The sequence below is a fragment of the Diadema setosum genome, chromosome 9 (genome assembly GCF_964275005.1).
Source record: "Diadema setosum chromosome 9, eeDiaSeto1, whole genome shotgun sequence".
Classification (NCBI taxonomy): domain Eukaryota; kingdom Metazoa; phylum Echinodermata; class Echinoidea; order Diadematoida; family Diadematidae; genus Diadema; species Diadema setosum.
Window position 1 is genome coordinate 6060732 of NC_092693.1, and position 23624 is coordinate 6084355.

Sequence of the window (23624 nt, forward strand, 5' to 3'; positions counted from 1 at the left end):
GACCCGGCCAGTAGGGAAGGCATCACTCGTCTGCAGTGCGGATGAGGAGGAGGTACGCGTAAGGAAGGTTCTGCACTTTCTTGACAAGACGGTCCCAGGGTTCGAACCCTCCTCTACGGCACTTGCGTTTTTGGGAAATACCCGTTCAACCAGACTGCTCCTTCTAACCACCCAGGTCGAAAAACCAGTTGACTAACTGGTACTGGTACCAGTTGATTCCAGTTAAGGCAACTGGTTTCAATATGGAAATTGGAACCTGGAATCAACTGGTATCAACTGGTATTCGTCCAAATGGAATCAACTGGTACCAGTTGGAATCAACTGGTATTAACTGGAATCAACTGGGATCCAGTTGACAAAATTAATTTTGTGTCAACACAATTTTGAACACAAATTTAATTTTGTCAACTGTCACTTATGATATGTTTGGCGCTTTGAGCAGAACGACGAAGTCGAAATGAGACACAAAAATTATTACCACGTATCGTCAAAGAGAATCAACTATTAGCTATCCATCTGCCCCACAGATGAAGGGGAAATGGTATCGTGTTGCACTGTGCTCCCGAAATTTTTTAGTAAAGTGCCACAACTGAGCACTTGAAATGAAATAAATAAAAGAAGATCAATTAAAAGATATTGATGTGATCGATCCGCATGGCTTCCATGAAGAAAATTGGTGTAAATCTCATTTGGAAAAAAAAAAATGATAAGCGATGCGTACACCTTCATTACACTGCAGCGTGAGGCGCGCTACAGCAGGTTACCGATGGAGTGTTTCTTGCTGACACAATTTCTTATCACTCCGATGCAAAATTCCTGGACAAGTGTAGAGAATATAGGTACACATTGTAAATTACTTCAACACTTGAAAACATTGATGGAGTTTCAGGTTGACTGGGCCTCATACCAAGGCAAACAAAACCACCGACGTATCATTCAACTTCTATACAAGTTTAAGCGAATTTTACGTAAAAGTCACTGACATTTTCTTCTCTCAAATGTGGAAGGTTTAACATTGGTATATTCATATTTCTGACAGTTGTTCTTGTTGTTGTTGTTGATGATGTTGTGTTCTTACTGATACTGATTTTCATACCACAACTTCTGTTTAAACAATGGCACTTTTGCAATGGGTGCTGTTCGTTATTCCGAAGGTTTGATATTCCGAAGGTTTGTTATTCCAAACCGTTGTTAATCCGAAACACGCAAATTCCCTTTACCTAGAGGTCCATTAATCCGAAAATGAAAAAGGGTTCGTTAATCCGAATATTTGTGGCGTTATTCCGAAGGTTCGTTATTCCGAAGATTAAAATGTTCATCCGAAAATGAAATTCGGAAAAACGAACCTTCGGAATAACGAATCTTCTGACTGAAGAGCCTTCGGAATAACGAACCTTCGGAATAACGAGCTGTAATCTTTTGCAATATATACTCGACATACCTACTATGTTGTCCGTATTAGAATAAGCATTCTTCTACGTATATACATATTACTTTCACGAAGTCTTAACGCTGATGCATTAGAGCTGGAGAGATAGTACTGATACATGTAATATGAAAGGAAATATACTCCTTTCTGAACACAATGTAAAATATGGAACGATAGGTGACTGTGTCGATATTTCCATGAAATGTTTATTACATTACAGCTTGCCATGTCTTTCGTGGTTGAAAATCTGAAACTTCCTTTATGTAAAATTCGCCCTATATTTTGGACGACTAAATCACTGCTGTAGTAGCCATGGTGGAAATCTAAGAATACACTAGTATATACAAGGTATTTTAACTTCTTGTATTTCATAGAGGAAGTTGAAAAACAAAACAAAACAAACTATATTACACTTCGACTCAGGTTGTTGCTCATATATTACATTGTAGTCAATTTTTATCATTTTCGTAAGACAGCGGAAAAAAAAAACCCGCCTTCTCCTCATTGTGTTCTCATAACTTTGGCTGGATTCGATGGCAAGCGAGAATTGAGTGCTAACACATAAATTGACAAGTTCTGTGAGGTATACGGTATGACTAAACTATTCAAAAGTTATGCGATGTCAGTGTTGAAGTTTAGCTGAGGTTTGCTGGGCTCGCACCACAGTCCATCCACATTTAAATATCATTTCGTCTGTATTCCCGTCTCTTCTCCACCTTGTTGAACGGGTTATAGGGATAAGTTAGAGTAACGGTGCGTGAGAGCGGTGCTTTGTGAGTGAATTCGGGGCAAAGTCGGTGGCAGATCGTGCGAGGTCTGAGGAAAAGAAAAACACAGAAAAAAAAACCCAGCATGATGAGCTCCTGGCCTTAAAGTGATGGTGTAGTATTGATTGAGGTGAGGATTCAGCTTTTAACTTTTTGCGAGATACTTACCAAACGACTTCATGGATTAAGAGCATAGAAAGTGATCCTATAGGTGGGACTCATCTTTTATTAGGATCGCTTTGTTTCACTTTGTTTTTGAATATCTCTGTCATTTCAAAACAAGTTTTAATCAAATAAACTTTGAATTCCTCTTAAAATGACGTGCTCTGTCATATTTCATAAAAAGCATTCTCATTATCTGAAGAAAAAAAAATCATAATCGCAAAACGTTGGAAATCTGAAGCCCAACCTCAACCGAAACTGTACCATCCCTGTAAGGCCCTGGTCCGATAATAGTCACGCCTGATGTTGATGACTCCACACACCATTCAAGTTGAATCAATCAAGCAATATAATGAGACAAACAGTATGGTTAAAGTCTCATCAAGAAGCACGTTAAGAATATGAGTTGCGGCATTTTCTTGTTTCCTATGTTTTTAAAAATCGGTGGTACTGTATAGTTGCAACCACAAACTGAAATTGGCGAAGGTAATCGATGCCATCATCTCATACGTCTCCCTTTGAACCGTACAAAGAAAATAAAGTCAATATACTAAATCTTTCATTTTTTGACATAATAATCAACAGGAATAAGATAGGTCTTTCGCATCAAATTTGTGAAGACGTATAAAACCATGAACGATGATACTCAAGGGGGAAAGGTTGCAGTTGAACATTTTGTGAATTACACTTTAATGGTTGTTTTGAAATTGATGAGAACACTCACACTTGCATAACGGTTTTATTCCTTCATTTAACTACGTCAAGATAGCCTGAAACGAACAATAGTATATGGTGGTAATGATTCAGGAAGAGAAATTAGCCCCCCCCCCCTTTTAACCCACTGGATGTCCCCGGAAAATAAACTGAAGGGGGGGGGGGGGGGGCTGCAGAGGAGGGTGGACAGAACAAATCAAAGTGAAGAGCACAAGGGACAATGTCAGCATTGGTCTTAACATGACATAATTATACAGCTTTCATGTGCAAAGATTCTTTGCTCGTTTGTTTGTGTGTTTGTTTACAGGAACTTCACGTGGCGTGAACACACGCCTCCGCGTATAATAAAGATGTAGTTATAAACGGCTTCAGGTAATGTTTTATCTCCGTGTGAGACTTTTCCCCTTTTCAGTTCATGTTTGTGTTCTTTATGATTACGTCGTTTGTGATTATACAGTGTCAACAAGATTTAAATGAATTCTATAATACAAATGCATGTTGACTTGTGTCGATTCATTATACCATTAACGTATATGTGGTCAAATGATTATTTAGATTACTGCCATCTATTTCATAATAATCCTTTGTCTATTTTTCTTCAGTCTACTTGAATGCATCTGAAAAAAAAAACAAACAACACACACACACACACACACACACACACACTCATACACTTTAAAGGGATCGTATAGTTTTGGTTGAGACCTAATTTCAGGTTTCTAACATTATTTTTTTGGTGAGATAATGAGAAATCTCTTAAGAAATATGAAAGAGCATGTAATTCCATGGGGAATTCAACATTAATATTATTTGATGAAAATTGGTTTTGAAATGGCTCAGATATCTAAAAAAGAGCGATTCTGATAAAGTGTGGGACCCACACTTTATTACGTTCGCTTTGTTTTACTTTGTTTTTGGATATTTCAGTCATTCCAAACCCGATTTTCATCAAATAAACTTTGAATTCCTCTTAAAATGGTACGCTCTGAACTATATCATAAGTGTTTTTTTGGTTTCTCGCAAAAAGTTAAAGCCCAATTCTCATCTCCACCAATACTGTACCATGTCTTTAAAACCAACATTCTGTCAGCGACATCAAAAACTTGTCAATCATTGCTCAAGTACAGATAATGATTAACAAAAGACTTTGGGATGCAACTTCCCCTGTAGACCGAGCATAACCTGCATGTTTTCCTGCAATGTCTTTCGTTAATTATATTAATAATCATAGTAACATGAAAAAAACGCAAGATATGCTCAGTCTAGGGGACGGTGCATTCCATTGTGTTTTGTTAATTGTATTAGTACTGTAGCAATGATTGGCAGATGGTGTCACTTGCAGAATTGTCTGGATTTTTTGTTGTTGGCGTATCCAATTAATCTGAAGAAAAAGAGGAGAAATATTATCGTGCAATATGGCAGATATAGATATTATTTTGGCCACATAAGTGATGATCAGGGTTATCATGAATCAATACAATCCAACATTCATTTTTGCACTGCATAGTCCCTTTACACTTCATCGATTGGGTTAAAATATTGTCCTCCCGTCCGTGCATTGCGTGCATTGCGTGCATTGCGTGCCTCACGAAACATTCTTCATACTCGGCGATATGTTCACCTTTGATCTTTTCTTTTGTATCCATGTTTCCACCACACAATGGGAAGATTTTTCCTTTTTCAAAGAAATTTTTGTGAGCTTATCCAGATCTTTCTTTGATGACAAACAAGACTAACTACCTCATGCAGAGTACAATCAAATCTATATGGCGGAGGGAATGATGCGCAGAAGTAGGTACAGGTTTGGCATTATACACTTTAAATACTGGTTACACAAGACCATAAAAAAATTGCACGGAATAGGTACTGGAGGGGTTATTTACCAAGTAATTCCTGTGGTAATTTACTCTAACTACTGTACTCTTGTGGAAATGGAAGAAATGCGCAAAGTTTGACAGAGAGAAAGGAAAGAGAAGGACATGGGTAGAAAACAGGGTAGAAAAGTGGCGTGAAAGCCAGAGGAAGAGAGAGTGGTGAGGGACGAAATCTAATGAAAAAAAAAAGTACGAAGAGTCTATACACCTGTAACGGACAGGGGACCTCACCACTGGCACAACAGTCTAATCACAAAAACAAAACTACTTCTCAGTACTCTACACACCAACAGAAAGTGAGGACATAGTGGAACAGTGGTCGAGGCTTTGGTCTCTTTCTTAAAAGGCAGTTCCTAGAAAGTTTGGACCCTTTCCGGTGTAAAATACCTGGAATAAATGGATGATATTCGCTACATTCCTTTTGAACCCGAGAATATAGGCGCCTGGTACAATGGTGAGATAGATGAGAGTAACGGGGGACTCTAGGTGAGCAATGAAAGAAGTGAGGATAATACCCTGTGTAAACATGAATATTATGAAAGAGTAGTAATATCATAATTATCATCAATGTTATAGTCATTTTCATCGTCATTTTCTTCATCATTTACCTGTAGCTTGCTTTCATAGTCGTCATCATGCGCAGGTTAGGTTCGTGTCGGTTCTCAACGGGGATTCGAAGCGGTGACCTGGGCCGGTAGCCGGAGTAACCGGGACACTGCCGAACGCTTGTGAATAAAAAGCAGAAATGATTGACGTTCGTATTTCTTTTTGCTCTTGTTATTTTGTGTGTATGTCTGTGTATGTTGGGGGTGTCAAAATGTACTCGATCCCATACGGTGTCCTCTTATTTCAAATAATGCTTGTTACGCCTTAATTGATAATAATACGTTGCAATTTAACAATGGTCGAGCAGAAGACACATTGTGTCCAATAGTATAGCAGTCATGTTCATCTCAAAAGTATTGAGGACTTCCATTGATTACTTGTGAACTAGTCGTTCCGCAACCAAGAAGATACAAACTGGGAGACATCTCCACTTTCTTGCAGATCATTCACCCTATTTGTTACCTTTGGCAACCAGCTCATATAGATTGTCAGTGGCAGTTTGAGACGGCGGTACTGAGAGGCTTAAGAAGACGAGTTCCACCCATAAACTCCTATTACGAAAACGCGGACATTCATTGGTCACTCATTCAGGCGAGATTCGTTACATGTACTGACTTTAGATACGAAAGTGAATAACGTACTAGGTAGAAGTCAGCCTCCCGTGTTTGACGAGGTCGCAGATTCTGTTGTCCACAACACTTATCGTTCGCTGTTTCCTTTCTGTCACCCTGAGACGAAGACCGAGAAGAAGGAAAAGAAAAATTCACTCTGCAGAAGAACTATATGAGACATCAATGTAACCTCTCATCTGACGCGAGTTGCTTGAACAGTCATGCCAGTAAGTCACTTTCCAGTCCTTTGATGATTGAGATGACAATGTCAATGTTGATTTATTTTTCTTTTTTGAAAGCAGATTACAAATGTAGATTATCAATTTTGGTCAATTTTCGGACCAGTGTACTTATATGGATCATTGGAACTTGATTATTAGAAAAATGTTACACAAAAATGCTCTTCCACAAAATTTACCTTCTTAAAGTACGTCCTCGGATAATCAGAGGTTGCTGGTTAGAACATAACTGCCAGCCTTTTTAATCACTTTTAATGTCTAGTAAAGCACACATACTCATTAAAACACACACACACACACACACACACAGATGCACATGATATAATAATGATAATGATGATGATAATGATAATAATAATAATAATAATAATAATAATAATAATGATAATAATAATAATAATAATAATAATAATAATAATAATAATAATAATAACAATAATAATAATAACTAGAACCGGAATTTGTCAACACTGACAAATTAGGTGATCCGATCTCTTCGAAAATCAATGATTTGAGTCCTGATCCAAATATTCATGGCCATACAGGTTTCATCTGTGTTGACGGGACATTGGCCGTGTGATGTTTGGATTCTCTTTTAGAAAAGGGAGTGAGACCTGCCATCTTTGGTACCGAATTCCGTATACACTAACGGAAATACAGAATGAAGTATATTTGACCTTTGACCTAACTTTGCACACCCAAGATGGCGTCTAAGCAAAAAGTGATGATTTTATGAAATGATTCTTGTAACATGGTCTTTGCGTGTGCAAAATATGGGAAAGATAGGACATGTATTCACCAAGATACAGGATGAAACATTTATGACCTTTGACCCTAATTTACATACCCAAGATGGTGTCCGATCAAGTAGTTGTTATTTTATGAAATAATGTACGTGACATGTACTAAACATGTGCAAAATATGGGATTGATAGCCGTTGTTGTTGTTCATCTATTGCACAGAAAGTAGTAGAAAGAAAGAAAAATAAAGAAGAACTATGTTATTTTATAGAAATTTCAAGGAGAAGCATAAAAAAATCAGGAAAAGATAAAGTAAGGAAAGGGAGATTAAGATTAACTAAAGAAAAAGAAAGGAAAAAGTGTTTAAAAAAATTTAAAAAAAATATTGGCAGGGGTGAGCCTCGAACCAGGGACCTTAGGGTTACGAGTCGGATGCGCTATGCAATGACCTATTTCATTCTCCATAGGCCCTGTGTATTAAGCAAAATGACGCTGCATCAAAGCCTCGTGCCATTTTCAACCAAGTTTTTCGACGTGATGCCGACATCGTATGAAAAAATGGAGGGCACACTTACGATAGTACGATAGCCCAAAGTCTCAGCTACAACATATTAAAATCTGGGAGAAATTAACCGAAGCGTAAGTGAGCTAGTGCTCGAAAAAGAGAGTCATGTCAATTTTCACTGCCAGGAAAACTGCTCTCCCATAGAGATAACACGTAAACTGGTCAAATTTGACAATGTTACTTTCAATCCATTTTTACGAGGTGATGCCGTCATCCAATCAAAATGTTGTAATAATATTAATGAAAGATCATTTAATAAGCTACAACATACTGAAATCTGGGTGTAAATTGGCAAAGGATAAGCGAGATACGCTCGAGTGAACTTGAAATTTGATGACGTCATTTTGAAAATTTACTTTTTTTACTTTATTAAGAAATTTGATATCTTTTAATTATTTTGCCAGCATCGCCAACCCATGAAATGATATGTACAACTCATCAGCTTTCAGAATATGTAAAGAAAATGGGGGGTCACCGTCCATCCTGACGAGTAAAATCGGATTTAAAATTGGCGTTTTTTTGGCATTGTTGCACTGTATATCGCCATTGACGCGCGCGCGGAATTTCAACTTTGATTGGCCCGTATGACGTCATATTGAGTCGGATTGACTTGAAACTTGGTAGAAATATTCATTGACATTTTAGGCATCCGATAAGTCTAAAAAAACGGGAATTTTCCATTGCATATGAGCTGTGTGTGCGAATATGTGCGCGCGCGTACGCGTCCGTCCAATTTTTTCAATTTTTCAAAAAATGCTCCAAATGGTCTGAAACGTGTGCAAAAAAAAAATATGAGCTCGATTTGAGCATACAAATATTTCAACGCGCGCGTACGCGCACGTTTTAAGAGAATATATGAATTTTGAGAATATGAGTAAAATGCGCATAACTTGAAATGTATGTGACGTAAATTTCATTGCAAAATTCTATTCCATTAATGAGATATGAATGAAAATGTGTTTTCATATAATGACGTCATAGTGACGTCACGGTCGACTGATCACTACGATTTTACTTGACCCGTCGTCTTTGGGACATGATACATATATGGTATACGTTTGACATTGATAGGAAGAGGAATTTCTGAGCTAATCGATACACAAATTTTGTCCAGAAATAAAGAAGAAGAAGAAAAACAAAGAATCAGTACAGATACAGAAGGTGATCCGAGAGGATACTCGGATCACCTAACTAGACTCGGAATTTGTCAAGACTGACAAATTAGGTGATCCGATTTTTTTTTTTAAATCAATGATTCTAGTCCTGATCGCAATAGGCATGACCATATAGGTTTCATCTGTGTGTAGAGACATTGGCCGTGTGATATTTGGATTCTCATTTAGAAAAGAGAGTCAGGTCTGCCATCTTTGGTGCCAAATTCGGTATACACTATAACGAAGATACAGAATGAAGTATATTTGACCATTGACCCAACTTTGCACAGCCAAGATGGCATCTGAGCAAAAAGTGGTTATTTTGTGAAATAATTCTTGTAACATGGTCTTTACGTGTGCAAAATATGGGAAAGATAGAACATGTATTCACCAAGATACAGGATGAAACACTTATGACCTTTGACCCTAATTTACATACCGAAGATGGTGTCCGATCAAGTAGTTATTTTATGAAATAATGTACGTGACATGAACTAAACATGTGCAAAATATGGGGGTGATAGAGGCTGTTTTTCTTGAGTTATTGCAAAGAAAGTTGCAGAAAGAAAGAAATATCTCAATACATCGAAGATAAGTTTGATTTCAACCAAGTTTTTTTGACGTGATCTCGGCGTCGTATGAAAAAATAGAGGGTACATTCACGATAGCCCAAAGTCTCAGCTACAACATATTAAAATCTGGGAGAAATTCACCGAAGAGGAAGTGAGCTAGTGCTCCATAAAGACCGTCATGTCAATTTTCATTTCCAGAAAAATTCCCTCCCATAGAGATAACACGTAAACTGGTTAAATTTGACAAGGTTACATTATATCCATTTTCACGAGGTGAAGACATCATCCGATTAAAACTTTGATTGAACAAAACTTAAAGAGTATTAAATTGGCTACAACATACGAAAATCTGGAAGAAATTCACCAAAGGGTAAGTGAGCTAGTCGTCGATAAAGACAATCATGTCAATTTTCACATCTAGACAAATTCCCTCCCACAGAGATAACACGTCATAACGAAGATACAGGAAGAAGTACATATGACCTTTGACCCCACTTTGCACAGACATGATGGCCTCTGAGCCAAAAATGCTTAGTTCATGAAATGATCCTTGTAACATGGTCTTTACGTGTGCAAAAAATGGGAAAGATAGGACATGTATTCACCAAGATACAGGTTGAAACATTTATGACCTTTGACCCTAATTTACATACCCAAGATGGTGTCTGATCAAGTAGTTGTTATTTTGTGAAATAATGTACGTAACATGAACTAAACATGTGCAAAATTTTGGGGTGATAGGGGCTGTCTTTCTTGAGTTATTGCAAAGAAAGTTGCAGAAAGGAAGAAATATTACAATACATCGAAAATAAGCTTTAATTTCAACCAAGTTTTTGGACGTGATGCCGACTCCGAATGAGAAAACAAAGGGCACACTTGCGATAGCCCAAAGTCTCAGCTACAACATACTAAAATATGGGAGAAATTCACCGAAGCATAAGTGAGCTAGTGCTCGATAAAGATAGTCATGTCAGTTTTCATTTCCAGAAAAACTGCACTCCCATAGAGATAACACGTAAACTGGTCAAATTTGACAAGATTACTTTCAATCCATTTTTACGAGATGATGCCGTCATCCAATCAAAATGTTGTTATTATATTACTGAAAGAGCATTTAATAAGCTACAACATACTGAAATCTAGGTGAAAATTGGCAAAGGATTAGTGAGATACGCTCGAATGAACTTAAAATTTGATGACGTCATTTTGAAAATTTACTTTTTTTACTTTATTAAGAAATTTGATATCTTTTAATTATTTTTTCAGCATCGTCAACCCATGAAATGACATGTACAACTCATCAGCTTTCAGAATATGTAAAGAAAATGGAGGGTCACCGTCCATCCTGACGAGTAAAATCGGATTTGAAATTGGCGGTTTTTTGGCATTGTTGGACTGTATATCGCCATTGACGCGCGCGCGGAATTTCAACTTTGACGGGTCTGTATGACGTCATATTGAGTCGGATTGACTTGAAACTTGGTAGAAATATTCCTTGACATTTCAGGCATCCGATAAGTGTGAAAAAACGGGAAATTTCTATTGCATATGAGCTGTGCGTGCGTATATATGCGCGCGCGTACGCGTCCGTCCAATTTTTTCAATTTTTCAAAAAATGCTCCAAATGGTCTGAAACGTGTGCAAAAAAAATTTTGAGCTCGATTTGAGCATACAAATATTTCGACGCGCGCGTACGCGCACGTTTTAAGAGAAAATATGAATTTTGAGAATATGAGTAGAATTCGCATAACTTGAAATATATGTGACGTAAATTTCATTGAAAAACTCCATTCCATTAATGAGATATGAATGAAAATGTGTTTTCATATAATGACGTCATAGTGACGTCACGGTCGACTGATCACTATGATTTTATTTGACCCGTCGTCTTTGGGACATGATACATATATGGTATAAGTTTGAAGTTGATAGGAAGAATACTTTCTGAGCTAATCGATACACAAAATTTGTCCAGAAATAAAGAAAGAAGAAGAACCAACTAGAACCGGAATTTGTCAACACTGACAAATTAGGTGATCCGATCTCTTCGAAAATCAATGATTTGAGTCCTGATCCAAATATTCATGACCATACAGGTTTCATCTCTGTTGACGGGACATTGGTAGTGTGATGTTTGGATTCTCATTTAGAAAAGGGAGTGAGACCTGCCATCTTTGGTACCGAATTCCGTATACACTAACGGAAATACAGAATGAAGTATATTTGACCTTTGACCTCACTTTGTAGACCCAAGATGGCGTCAAAGTAAAAAGTGATTATTTCGTGAAATGATTCTTGTAACATGGTCTTTGCGTGTGCAAAATATGGGAAAGATAGGACAGGTATTCACCAAGATACAGGATGAAACATTTATGACCTTTGACCCTAATTTACATACCCAAGATGGTGTCCGATCAAGTAGTTGTTATTTTATGAAATAATGTACGTGACATGTACTAAACATGTGCAAAATATGGGATTGATAGCCATTGTTGTTGTTCATCTATTGCACAGAAAGTAGTAGAAAGAAAGAAAAATAAAGAAAAAAATATGTTATTTTATAGAAATTTGAAGGAGAAGCATAAAAAAATCAGAAAAAGATAAAGTAAGGAAAGGGAGATTAAGATTAACTAAAGAAAAAGAAGAAAAAACGTGTTTAAAAAAATTCAAAAAAAATATTGGCAGGGGTGAGCCTCGAACCAGGGACCTTAGGATTACGAGTCGGATGCGCTACGCAATGACCTATTTCATTCTCCATAGGCCCTGTGTATTAAGCAAAATGACGCTGCATCGAAGCCTCGTGCCATTTTCAACCAAGTTTTTCGACGTGATGCCGACATTGTATGAAAAAATGGAGGGCACACTTACGATAGCCCAAAGTCTCAGCTACAACATACTAAAATCTGGGAGAAATTCACCGAAGCATTAATGAGCTAGTGCTCGAAAAAGATAGTCATGTCAATTTTCACTGCCAGAAAAACTGCACTCCCATAGAGATAACACGTAAACTGGTCAAATTTGACAATATTACTTTCAATCCATTTTTACGAGGTGATGCCGTCATCCAATCAAAATGTTGTAATTATATTAATGAAAGATCATTCAATAAGCTACAACATACTGAAATCTAGATGTAAATTGGCAAAGGATAAGTGGGATACGCACGAGTGAACTTGAAATTTGATGACGTCATTTTGAAAATTTACTTTTTTTACTTTATTGAGAAATTTGATATCTTTTAATCATTTTGCCAGCATCGCCAACCCATGAAATAACATGTCCAACTCATCAGCTTTCAGAATATGTAAAGAAAATGGGGGGTTACCGTCCATCCTGACGAGTAAAATCGGATTTAAAATTGGCGTTTTTTTGGCATCGTTGCACTGTATATCGCCATTGACGCGTGCGCGGAATTTCAACTTTGACGGGCCCATATGACGTCATATTGAGTCGGATTGACTTGAAACTTGGTAGAAATATTCCTTGACATTTCAGACATCCGATCCAAGTGAAAAAACGGGAAATTTCTATTGCATATGAGCTGTGCATGCGTATATGTGCGCGCGCGTACGCGTCCGTCCAATTTTTTCAATTTTTCAAAAAATGCTCCAATTGGTCTGAAACGTATGCAAAAAAATTTTGAGCTCGATTGGAGCATACAAATATTTCAACGCGTGCGTACGTGCGCGTCTTAAGCGTTAATATGAATTTTGAGAATATGAGTAGAATGTGCTTGACTTGAAATATATGTGACGTGAATTTCATTGAAAAATTCCATTCCATTAATGAGATATGAATGAGAATGTGTTTTCATATAATGACGTCACAGTAACGTCACGGTTGACTGATTGCTATGATTTTATTAGATCTGTCGTCTTTGGGACATGATACATATATAGTATAATTCTGACATTGATAGGATGAGGACTTTCTGAGCTAACCTCTACACAACATTTGAGGAGAAAGAACTTTTTTTTGTGACAACGGGAAGTTTAACACTAGACTTGGAATTTGTCAACACTGACAAATTAGGTGATCCGATTTTTTTTAATCGATGATTCGAGTCCTGATCGCAATAGGCATGACCATACAGGTTTCATCTGTGTTTAATGACATTGACCGTGTGATGTTTTAATTCTCATTTAGAAAAGAGAGTCAGGTCTGCCATCTTTGGTACCAAATTCAGTATACACTATAACGAAGATACAGAATGAAACATTTATGACCTTTGACCATAATTTACCTACCCAAGATGGTGATCGATCAAGTAGTTGTTATCTTATAATAATGTACGTGACATGAACTAAACATGTGCAAAATATGGGGGTAATAGGGAATGTCTTTCTTGAGTTATTGCAAAGAAAGTTGCAGAAAGAAAGTAACATGAAAATACATCGAAGCTAAGCTTTAATTTTTGCGAAGTTTTTCGACGTGATTTCGATGTCGCATGAAAAAGAGTGGGCAAAGAAACGATAGCGCAAAGTCTCAGCTACAACATATTAAAATCTGGGAGAAATTCACAGAAGAGTAAGTGAGCTAGTGTTCGATAAAGACCGTCATGTCAATTTTCATTTCCAGAAAAATTCCCTCCCATAGAGATAACACGTAAACTGGTTAAATTTGACAAGGTTACATTATATCCATTTTCACGAGGTGAAGACATCATCCGATTAAAACTTTGATGAAGAAAACTTAAAGAGTATTACATTGGCTACAACATACTAAAATCTGGAAGAAATTCACCGAAGGGTAATTGAGCTAGTCGTCGATAAAGACAATCATGTCAATTTTCACATCTAGAAAAATTCCCTCCTATAGAGATAACACGTCATAATGAAGATAAAGAAAGAAGTACATATGACCTTTGACCCTACTTTGCACAGACAAGATGGCATCTGAGCAAAAAGTGGTTATTTTGTGAAATGATTCTTGTAACATGGTCTTTACGTATGCAAAATATGGGAAAGATAAGACATGTATTCACCAAGATACAGGATGAAACATTTTTGACCTTTGACCCTAATTTACATACCCAAGAAGGTGTCCGATCAAGTAGTTGTTATTTTATGAAATAATGTACGTGACATAAACTAAACATGTGTAAAATATTGGGCTATTAGAGCTTGTTTTTCTTGAGTTATTGCAAAGAAAGTTGCAGAAAGAAAGGAATATGAAAATACATGGAAGATAAGCTTTAATTTCAACCAAGTTTTTGGGCATGATGCCGACTCCGTATGAAAAAACGAAGGGCACACTTACGATAGCCCAAAGTCTCAGCTACAACATACTAAAATATGGGAGAAATTCACCGAAGCATAAGTGAGCTAGTGCTCGATAAAGATAGTCATGTCAGTTTTCATTTCCAGAAAAACTGCACTCCCATAGAGATAACACGTAAACTGGTCAAATTTAACAATGTTACTTTTAATCCATTTTTACGAGATGATGCCGTCATCCAATCAAAATGTTGTTATTATATTACCGAAAGACCATTTAATAAGCTACAACATACTGAAATCTAGGTGAAAATTGGCAAAGGATTAGTGAGATACGCTCGAATGAACTTAAAATTTGATGACGTCATTTTGAAAATTTACTTTTTTTACTTTATTAAGGAATTTGATATCTTTTAATCATTTTTTCAGCATCGTCAACCCATGAAATGACATGTACAACTCATCAGCTTTCAGAATATGTAAAGAAAATGGGGGGTCACCGTCCATCCTGACGAGTAAAATCGGATTTGAAATTGGCGGTTTTTTGGCATTGTTGGACTGTATATCGCCATTGACGCGCGCGCGGAATTTCAACTTTGACGGGTCTGTATGACGTCATATTGAGTCGGATTGACTTGAAACTTGGTAGAAATATTCCTTGACATTTCAGGCATCCGATAAGTGTGAAAAAACGGGAAATTTCTATTGCATATGAGCTGTGCGTGCGTATATATGCGCGCGCGTACGCGTCCGTCCAATTTTTTCAATTTTTCAAAAAATGCTCCAAATGGTCTGAAACGTGTGCAAAAAAATTTTGAGCTCGATTTGAGCATACAAATATTTCTACGCGCGCGTACGCGCACGTTTTAAGAGAAAATATGAATTTTGAGAATATGAGTAGAATCCGCATAACTTGAAATATATGTGACGTAAATTTCATTGAAAAACTCCATTCCATTAATGAGATATGAATGAAAATGTGTTTTCATATAATGACGTCATAGTGACGTCACGGTCGACTGATCACTATGATTTTATTTGACCCGTCGTCTTTGGGACATGATACATATATGGTATAATTTTGACATTGATAGGAAGAACACTTTCTGAGCTAATCGATACACAAATTTTGTCCAGAAATAAAGAAAGAAGAAGACCCAACAAAGAATCCGTACAGATACAGAAGGTGATCCGAGAGGATACTCGGATCACCTAACAAAGAATCCGTACAGATACAGAAGGTGATCCGAGAGGATACTCGGATCACCTAATGAAGCTAAGCTTTGATTACTTAAGCCGAGTTTTTCGACGTGCTTTTGACGTCGTATGAAAAAACGGAGGACACATTACGATAGCGCAAAGTCTCAGCTACAACATATTAAAATCTGGGAGAAATTCATCGAAGGGTGAGTGAGCTAGTGCTCGATAAAGACAATCATGTCAATTTTCACATCTAGAAAAAATCCCTCCCATAGAGATAACACGTCATAATGACGATAAAGAAAGAAGTACATATGACCTTTGACCCCACTTTGCAAAGACAAGATGTCATCTGAGCAAAAAGTGGTTATTTTGTGATATGATCCTTGTCACATGGTCTTTACGTGTGCAAAATATGGGAAAGATAGGAGATGTATTCACCAAGATACAGGATGAAACATTTATGACCTTTGACCCTACTTTACATAACCAAGATGGCGTCTGATCAAGTAGTTGTTATTTTATGAAATAATGAACGTGACATGAACTAAGCATGTACAAAATATGGTGTTGATAGGGTATGTTTTTCTTGAGTTATTGCAAAGAAAGTTGCAGAAAGAAAGAAATATTTCAATACAACGAATATAAGCTTTAATTTCAACCACGTTTATTGACGTGATCCCGACATCGTATGAAAAAACAAAATGCACATTCACGATAGTCCAAAGTCTCAGCTACAACATATTAAAATCTGGGAGAAATTCACCGAAGCATAAGTGAGCTAGTGCTCGAAAAAGACAGTCATGTCAATTTTCATTTCCAGAAAAACTGCACTCCCATAGAGATAACACGTAAACTGGTCAAATTCGACAAGGTTACTTTCAATTAATTTTTATGAGGTCATGCTGTCATTCAATCAAAATTGTGTTATTACATAACTGATAGAGTATTAAATAAGCTACAGCATACTGAAATCTGGGTGAAAATTGACTAAGGATAAGTGAGATACGCTCGAGTAAACTTGAAATTTGATGACGTCATTTTGAAAATTTACTTGTTTTGATTTATTAAGAAATTTGATATCTTTTCATCATTTTTCCAGCATTGCCAACCCATGAAATGACATGTACAACTCATCAGCTTTCAGAATATGTAAAGAAAATGGGGGGTCACCGTCCATCCTGACGAGTAAAATCGGATTTAAAATTGGCGGTTTTTTGGCATTGTTGTACTGTATATCGCCATTGACGCGCGCGCGGAATTTCAACTTTGACGGGCCCGTATGACGTCATTTTGAGTGGGATTGACTTGAAACTTGGTAGAAATATTCCTTGACATTTCAGACATCCGATCAAAGTGAAAAAACGGGAAATTTTCATTGCATATGAGCTGTGCGTGCGTATATGTGCGCGCGCGTACGCGTCCGTCCGATTTTTTCAATTTTTCAAAAAATGCTCCAAATGGTCTGAAACGTGTGCAAAAAAATTTTGAGCTCGATTTGAGGATACAAATATTTCAACGCGCGCGTACGCGCACGTTTTAAGAGAAAATATGAATTTTGAGAATATGAGTAGAATGCGCATAACTTGAAATATATGTGACGAAAATTTCATTGAAAAACTCTATTCCATTAGTGAGATATGATTGAGAATGTGTTTTCATATAATGACGTCACAGTGACGTCACGGTCGACTGATCACTATTATACATTAGATCTGTCGTCTTTGGGACATGATACATATATGGTATAATTTTGAAATTGATAGGAAGAGGACTTTCTGAGCTAACCTCTACACAAATTTTGTCCAGAAATAAAGAAGAAGAAGAAGAAGAAGAACCAACAAAGAATCCGTACAGATACAGAAGGTGATCCGAGAGGATACTCGGATCACCTAACTAGACTCGGAATTTGTCAACACTGACAAATTAGGTGATCCGATCTATTGGGAAATCAATGATTACAGTTCTGATCCCAATAGGCATGACCATACAGGTTTCATCTGTGTTGAGGATACATTGGCCATGTGATGTTTGGAGTCTCACTTAGAAAAGAGAGTCAGACCTGCCATCTTTGGTACCGAATTCCGTATGCACTAACGAAGATACAGAATGAAGTATATTTGACCTTTGACCCCATTTTGCACACCAAAGATGGCATCTGAGCAAAAAGTAGTTATTGTGTGAAATGATTCTTGTAAGATGGTCTTTGTGTGTGCAAAATATGGGAAAGATAGGACAAGTATTCACCAAGATACAGGATGAAACATTTATGACCTTTGACCCTAATTTACATACCCAAGATGGTGTCTGATCAAGTAGTTGTTATTTTATGAAATAATGTACGTGACATGAACTAAACATGTGCAAAATATGGCGGTAATAGGGCGTGTTTTTCTTGAGTTATTGCAAAGAAAGTTGCAAAAAGAGAGGAATATCTCAATACAACGAAGATAAGCTTTAATTTCAACCAAGTTTTTGGACGTGATCCCGACATCAAATGAAAAAATGGAGGGCACATTAACGATAGCCCAAAGTCTCAGCTACAACATATTAAAATCTGGGAGAAATTCACCGAAGCATAAGGGAGCTAGTGCTCGACAAAGATGGTCATGTCAATTTTCATTTCCAGAAAAACAGCACTCCCATAGAGATAACACGTAAACTGGTCAAATTTGACAAGATTACTTTCAATCCATTTTTACGAGGTGATGCCGTCATCTAATCAAAATGTTGTTATTATGTAACTGAAAGATTATTAAATAAGCTACAACATACTGAAATCTGGGTGAAAATTGGCAAAGGATAAGTGAGATACGCTCGAGTGAACTTGAAATTTGATGACGTCATTTTGAAAATTTACTTTTTTAATTTTATTAAGAAATTTGATATCTTTTCATCATTTTTCCAGCATCGCCAACCCATGAATTGACATGTACAACTCATTAGCTTTCAGAATATGTAAAGAAAATGGGGAGTCACCGTCCATCCTGACGAGTAAAATCGGATTCAAAATTGGCGGTTTTTTGGCATTGTTGCACTGTATATCGCCATTGACGCGCGCGCGGAATTTCAACTTTGACGGGCCCGTATGACGTCATATTGAGTCGGATTGACTTGAAACTTGGTAGAAATATTTCTTGACATTTCAGGCATCCGATAAGTGTAAAAAAACAGGAAATTTCAGTCGCATATAAGCTGTGCATGGTATATGTGCGCGCGCGTACGCGTCCGTCCGATTTTTTCAATTTTTCAAAAAATGCTCCAAATGGTCTGAAACGTGTGCAAAAAAAAATTGAGCTCGATTTGAGCATACAAATATTTCAACGCGCGCGTACGCGCGCGTTTTAAGAGAAAATATGAATTTTGAGAATATGAGTAAAATGCCCATAACTTGAAATGTATGTGACGTAAATTTCATTGAAAAATTCCATTCCATTAATGAGATATGAATGAAAATGTGTTTTCATAAAATGACGTCATAGTGACGTCACGGTCGAGTAATCACAATGATACATTAGATTTGTCGTCTTTGGGACATGATACATATATGGTATGAATTTGAAGTTGATACTCTGAGTACTTTCTGAGTACGTAGATACACAACTTTTGTCCAGAAATAAAGAAAGAAGAAGAAGAAGAAGAACAAAGAATCCGTACAGATACAGAAGGTGATCCGAGAGGATACTCGGATCACCTAATTATGGACACTCAACATCTCTCTCATTCACAAGCACTTACTTCCCAGACTTTGGGCGATGAATCGGAGACACGCCCGCGCTCTTGGCCTTGGAGTGTTCTTGTTTCAGGGACTTGAAGACCCCAGCCGTCCCGCTGTCGGCAGAGGAGGGCCCACTATTCGTCGGTCTCGGAAAGGAGACGTTGGGCTTGATTCGTGCTCGCTCCTGTAGCCGATCCCATACCGGTGGCAGAACCATCTGCCACTGAGCGGAGGCGCTGTCGTAGCGATGTGGTCGGAACTTCACGACGTCCGCATCAATTTCCAGCGTGGTATCGGGAGGCCGAATCTATGACATGCAGGTGTGACCGAACAAATAAAACAATTAAACAACAACAACAACAACAACAACAACAACACAACAACAATAAAGAAATGCCAAAACATAGCAGGAAAAAACAGAACATCCCATAACAAGTAGTTGATAATTGCACTCGTATTTTTCGGCATACAAATGCTCTGAGAAAAAAGCGGAGGGGGGGGGGGGGGCGTCTATAGTGTCGTGGCGTCGACATGGAAGATGTCAATGCGATGATACACACGTACATGACTCAGACTGTATTGTTAGCAATGACGGGCATTGTAGACCCTTATGTGTTCATACATCGGTCTGCAAAAAGGCCGAAAGTGTTGAATGTCATATCATCCACGATACCTGGACCACATTGCCCATTTCTATCGTCTGTCTGAGGAAAAGGTAGCGAACGAGATGGAGCAGAATAGAGGACATGAAACAGAGAGGGCCAACCATTGATGAGCATACAATAGAAAAGTGAGAAGTTCCTCGTGATCCGTGGTCGACGTCAACGCATTTGACGTGATACTGGTGGGGGAGGGGTATTACCTTAGGCACAGGTAGGCACGCTTCTTGGGTCATCCTCATCGTTGTGGATGTCCAGAATGCTCTGATTGCAAGTCGATTTATTTCTTCTCTCGTCAGTCCAGCAAGTGGATCCTGATCATCCTCTCCTCCGGCTTCCTTCTTTTCCTCCTCCTTCTCCTCCTCCTCCTCCTTTTCCTCTCCTTGTCTTTCGCCTTCCTTCTCGACGTCGTCTGACGCTGAGTCGACCTCGATTTCGTTCGCGGCGCTCTGATCGTTCGAGCTCTCCTTGAAAAGTCTAGGATCAGACTTGCGTAATAGACGTTCGTTCCCGACGTTAATTGAATTTTCCGCGGTTTTCTCTCTCCCGTTCGGAGCTAGCGACTCGCTCTGCCTCGGTGATGTTTTAGACAGTTGTGGTGGATCGGATCGTACAATTGGCTTGTCTACAAAAAACCTGACAAAAGAAAAAAAAAGACGAGAAGGTTGAGAATGAGAAACTTAAAATCATAAACCAGTCAAATGCATTAAGGTAATTATTCCACTCAGAGTACAGCAGGTAATATTGAAACATTGTGACTACTACAAATTTCATCAATTCTGGCGATACCGAGTTCGCCATAACGAAAATTATCACTTTCACCATGATAAAAGATCAAAAACATAATAGTCAGTTTGGTAATCATAAGATTTTATCATGACAGGCAAATATTTTCACTAACGTTTACAACATTGTTAATATTTCTTCAACATGTTAACTGTGTGTTAATTGCGACGTAACGTTACTACATGTACGTGCAGAGATTGGCAGGGAAGGTTTGGGTGAGAGAATTTCTGAAATTGATCCCTGATAGTTATAGTTAGAATCGCCTCAAAGTAACCGGGACGGGATCTGTTCATTTGGTACTATGATACTTGAATGATTCAATTTACTATAGATCTAGTTTGTGCTTTGAGAAGTTTGGGATGAATTAGTCATAAGAACCCAGACAAGAGTTTTCTAAAGCATGATTCTTCTGGAGTGAGAAATAAATTTGGAAGTCATGATAGTTATATCATTGACGAAAATTGTACAATAACTACAGAATCATTATTTCAGTAGACCTTATGGTATTGCAGTGCTTTGGCTGACAGTTCATAAATACATATGTGCAAGGTTTTGAAAAGCTCTAGACCTTACAAGCACTGAAGCTCTTCCCCATTCATGTGCTATGTTTAGGAAAAACAGGAGAAAAACAGTAAATCAGACAAATTCTTTCGCACCAGATATTTGGGCGCATTCCTTGATCCCAACCCGGCTCCCACAATCTGCGTGGTCCCTGGGGCTCGATGGGGAACTGACGTGGTGACAATTTTGCTTCCTTGTTCAAGTCTATGGACGGCAACTGATGAAAGTGATATTTTGGCAGGATCTGGTCTGGAAGGTGCCGAAAGCACAGACGATGAGTTGTGGTTACAGGGTGTGAGGGGCGCGGGGGTTCCATTCTCCAATAGGTCCAGTCATGTCTCCTGTGTGTGTTTCAGATTCCTTCTTGCTCTGCATTGAACTCAGTTTGTGGAAGTGCATTTATGGTGGTGTTTACCTCATCAAAGGCTGTGGGCGTGGTCTTTATGCCGTTGCGTTGGTCACCAGCAACTTGATTGTCATTTGCGCGCTTGCTTTTTATGACGTACACTGGAACGGTGCGCATCACCGAGATTACAATGGTGCGCGTACACTAGTACAACTCGTTATGCAAATGACGCCTGATGACGTAGAAGTGCGACTTGGGATCTCCCGAACTTTCTGTATTTTCCTTGTTTTTCCATAAAACTCTCTTTCTTTCTTTTTCTTTTAATTTTTTTTTTACTGCTCTAAGGTCATTGTCCTCTCAATTTGTGCTGCTATGCATAGTGTCTCTAAAACAATGGCATTTTGGTTTTCAATGTTTTATCGACGTCTAACCACCAACTTTTAGGACGATGCCGAGTCAAAGTTTGATATAAGGAATAATAGCTCAAAGTAATTGGCACAGCAGCAGGTTGATACCCAGTCCGCTTCATGCCTTTGGTTTATACTTGATAGTCTTTCGCTTTTGGAATGCAGAACGACGTTCATGATTATCGACTTTACGTTGATAAAGTATTGCTGTAGGCTTTCTGTGAAATGTGTTCAATTTTAGAAATCATATAAACACCTAGCAGTGGTAAAAGGGTACATAGGTGTTGATCATCTTGCTTTTAAATGAAAACGTGTGATTAGGTCTCAAACCAATCGATGTGTCATTGTGGATGTTGACTATCCCATTACGCTGTCAACGGTTCCAGCGCAATGCTCATTTGGCCACGTTGAACATGTTCATTGCTGTTAATTCGTATACATGTCTATGTTAACTGCTTACCATTCTGACTGTTTTTGTGCTGTTTTAGATTTAAAGGAAATGCACGTAACTACAAACTTCTTATATATGATTATATATATATATGATATATATACATATATATATATATATATATATATATATATATATATATACGTTGTATATCCAACTGTAGCAATCTTTAAATCATGACTCAAAACACATCTCTTCATTTTAACTACAGTTGTATTATCATCAAGTACATCAAAAGCTTTTGCAGCACAGAAGAATACATGTATAATATGTCTCTATAGGTTTTGCGCTTTATTATCATTATTATCAATTTATGTATTCATATCTCCATCATCATTCTCAATCACTCAATCAGTGCAGGATCAGCAATTCAATATTGTGCTATTTTTTTTTTTCTATTTGATATTTTAAAAAGTCTACTATCGTTAGCAGGCTGTGCAACATACATCTAGTATGCTTGTGTGACTCATCAATGATCTCTTAATCTTTACAATAGAGAGTAAATTCCTGATTTTTTCATGCAGTTAGTATTTTTTTTTTATGTTTTGTAAATCAGCACTGTAAATAATTGCAATGGTATTGGTATTTGCATGCTCACTATGGAACTCTAATGAAAGGCACTAGACTATATTGGAATTATGGGTGATCTGTTTGACAGAAGAACACATTACTTGTCTGCATGATTACACAAAGGTGCAATTGCTTTAGTGCAATGATAACCATTTCACAAATTTATGCTACTAGTAGGCCGATGTGTATTTTATGAACATGTTTGTAATTAATGCTGATGTTCACCCTCATTATACTAGATCATGTTACCAGTTTCACCGATGGTCTTTTTTTAAG

The 23624-nt window shown here is 37.6% G+C and overlaps 1 protein-coding gene across 1 annotated transcript; it reads right to left on the reverse strand.

Annotated features, from left to right (window-relative positions):
* Window positions 1-1617: 1617 nt before the first annotated feature.
* On the reverse strand, window positions 1618-21955 carry LOC140233014 (uncharacterized). The gene is made up of 6 exons (XM_072313121.1): window positions 21670-21955; window positions 20431-20863; window positions 19589-19875; window positions 6194-6280; window positions 5555-5671; window positions 1618-2245 (listed from the first exon to the last, which is right to left on the reverse strand). The coding sequence occupies exons 1-6, from the start codon at window positions 21888-21890 to the stop codon at window positions 2107-2109; spliced, it is 1284 nt and encodes a 427-aa protein (XP_072169222.1). The 5' UTR covers window positions 21891-21955; the 3' UTR covers window positions 1618-2106.
* Between the last annotated feature and the right edge of the window lie 1669 nt (window positions 21956-23624).

Coding starts and splice junctions, on each gene's coding strand:
- LOC140233014 (XM_072313121.1), bottom strand. CDS start 21,890: ATGGAACCCCCGCGCCCCTCACACCCTGTAACCACAACTCATCGTCTG. Junction 6,281..19,588: donor CATCGCCCAAAGTCTGGGAA/GTAAGTGCTTGT, acceptor TCTTCGTCTCAG/GGTGACAGAAAGGAAACAGC. Junction 5,672..6,193: donor GGGAGGCTGACTTCTACCTA/GTACGTTATTCA, acceptor TTTATTCACAAG/CGTTCGGCAGTGTCCCGGTT.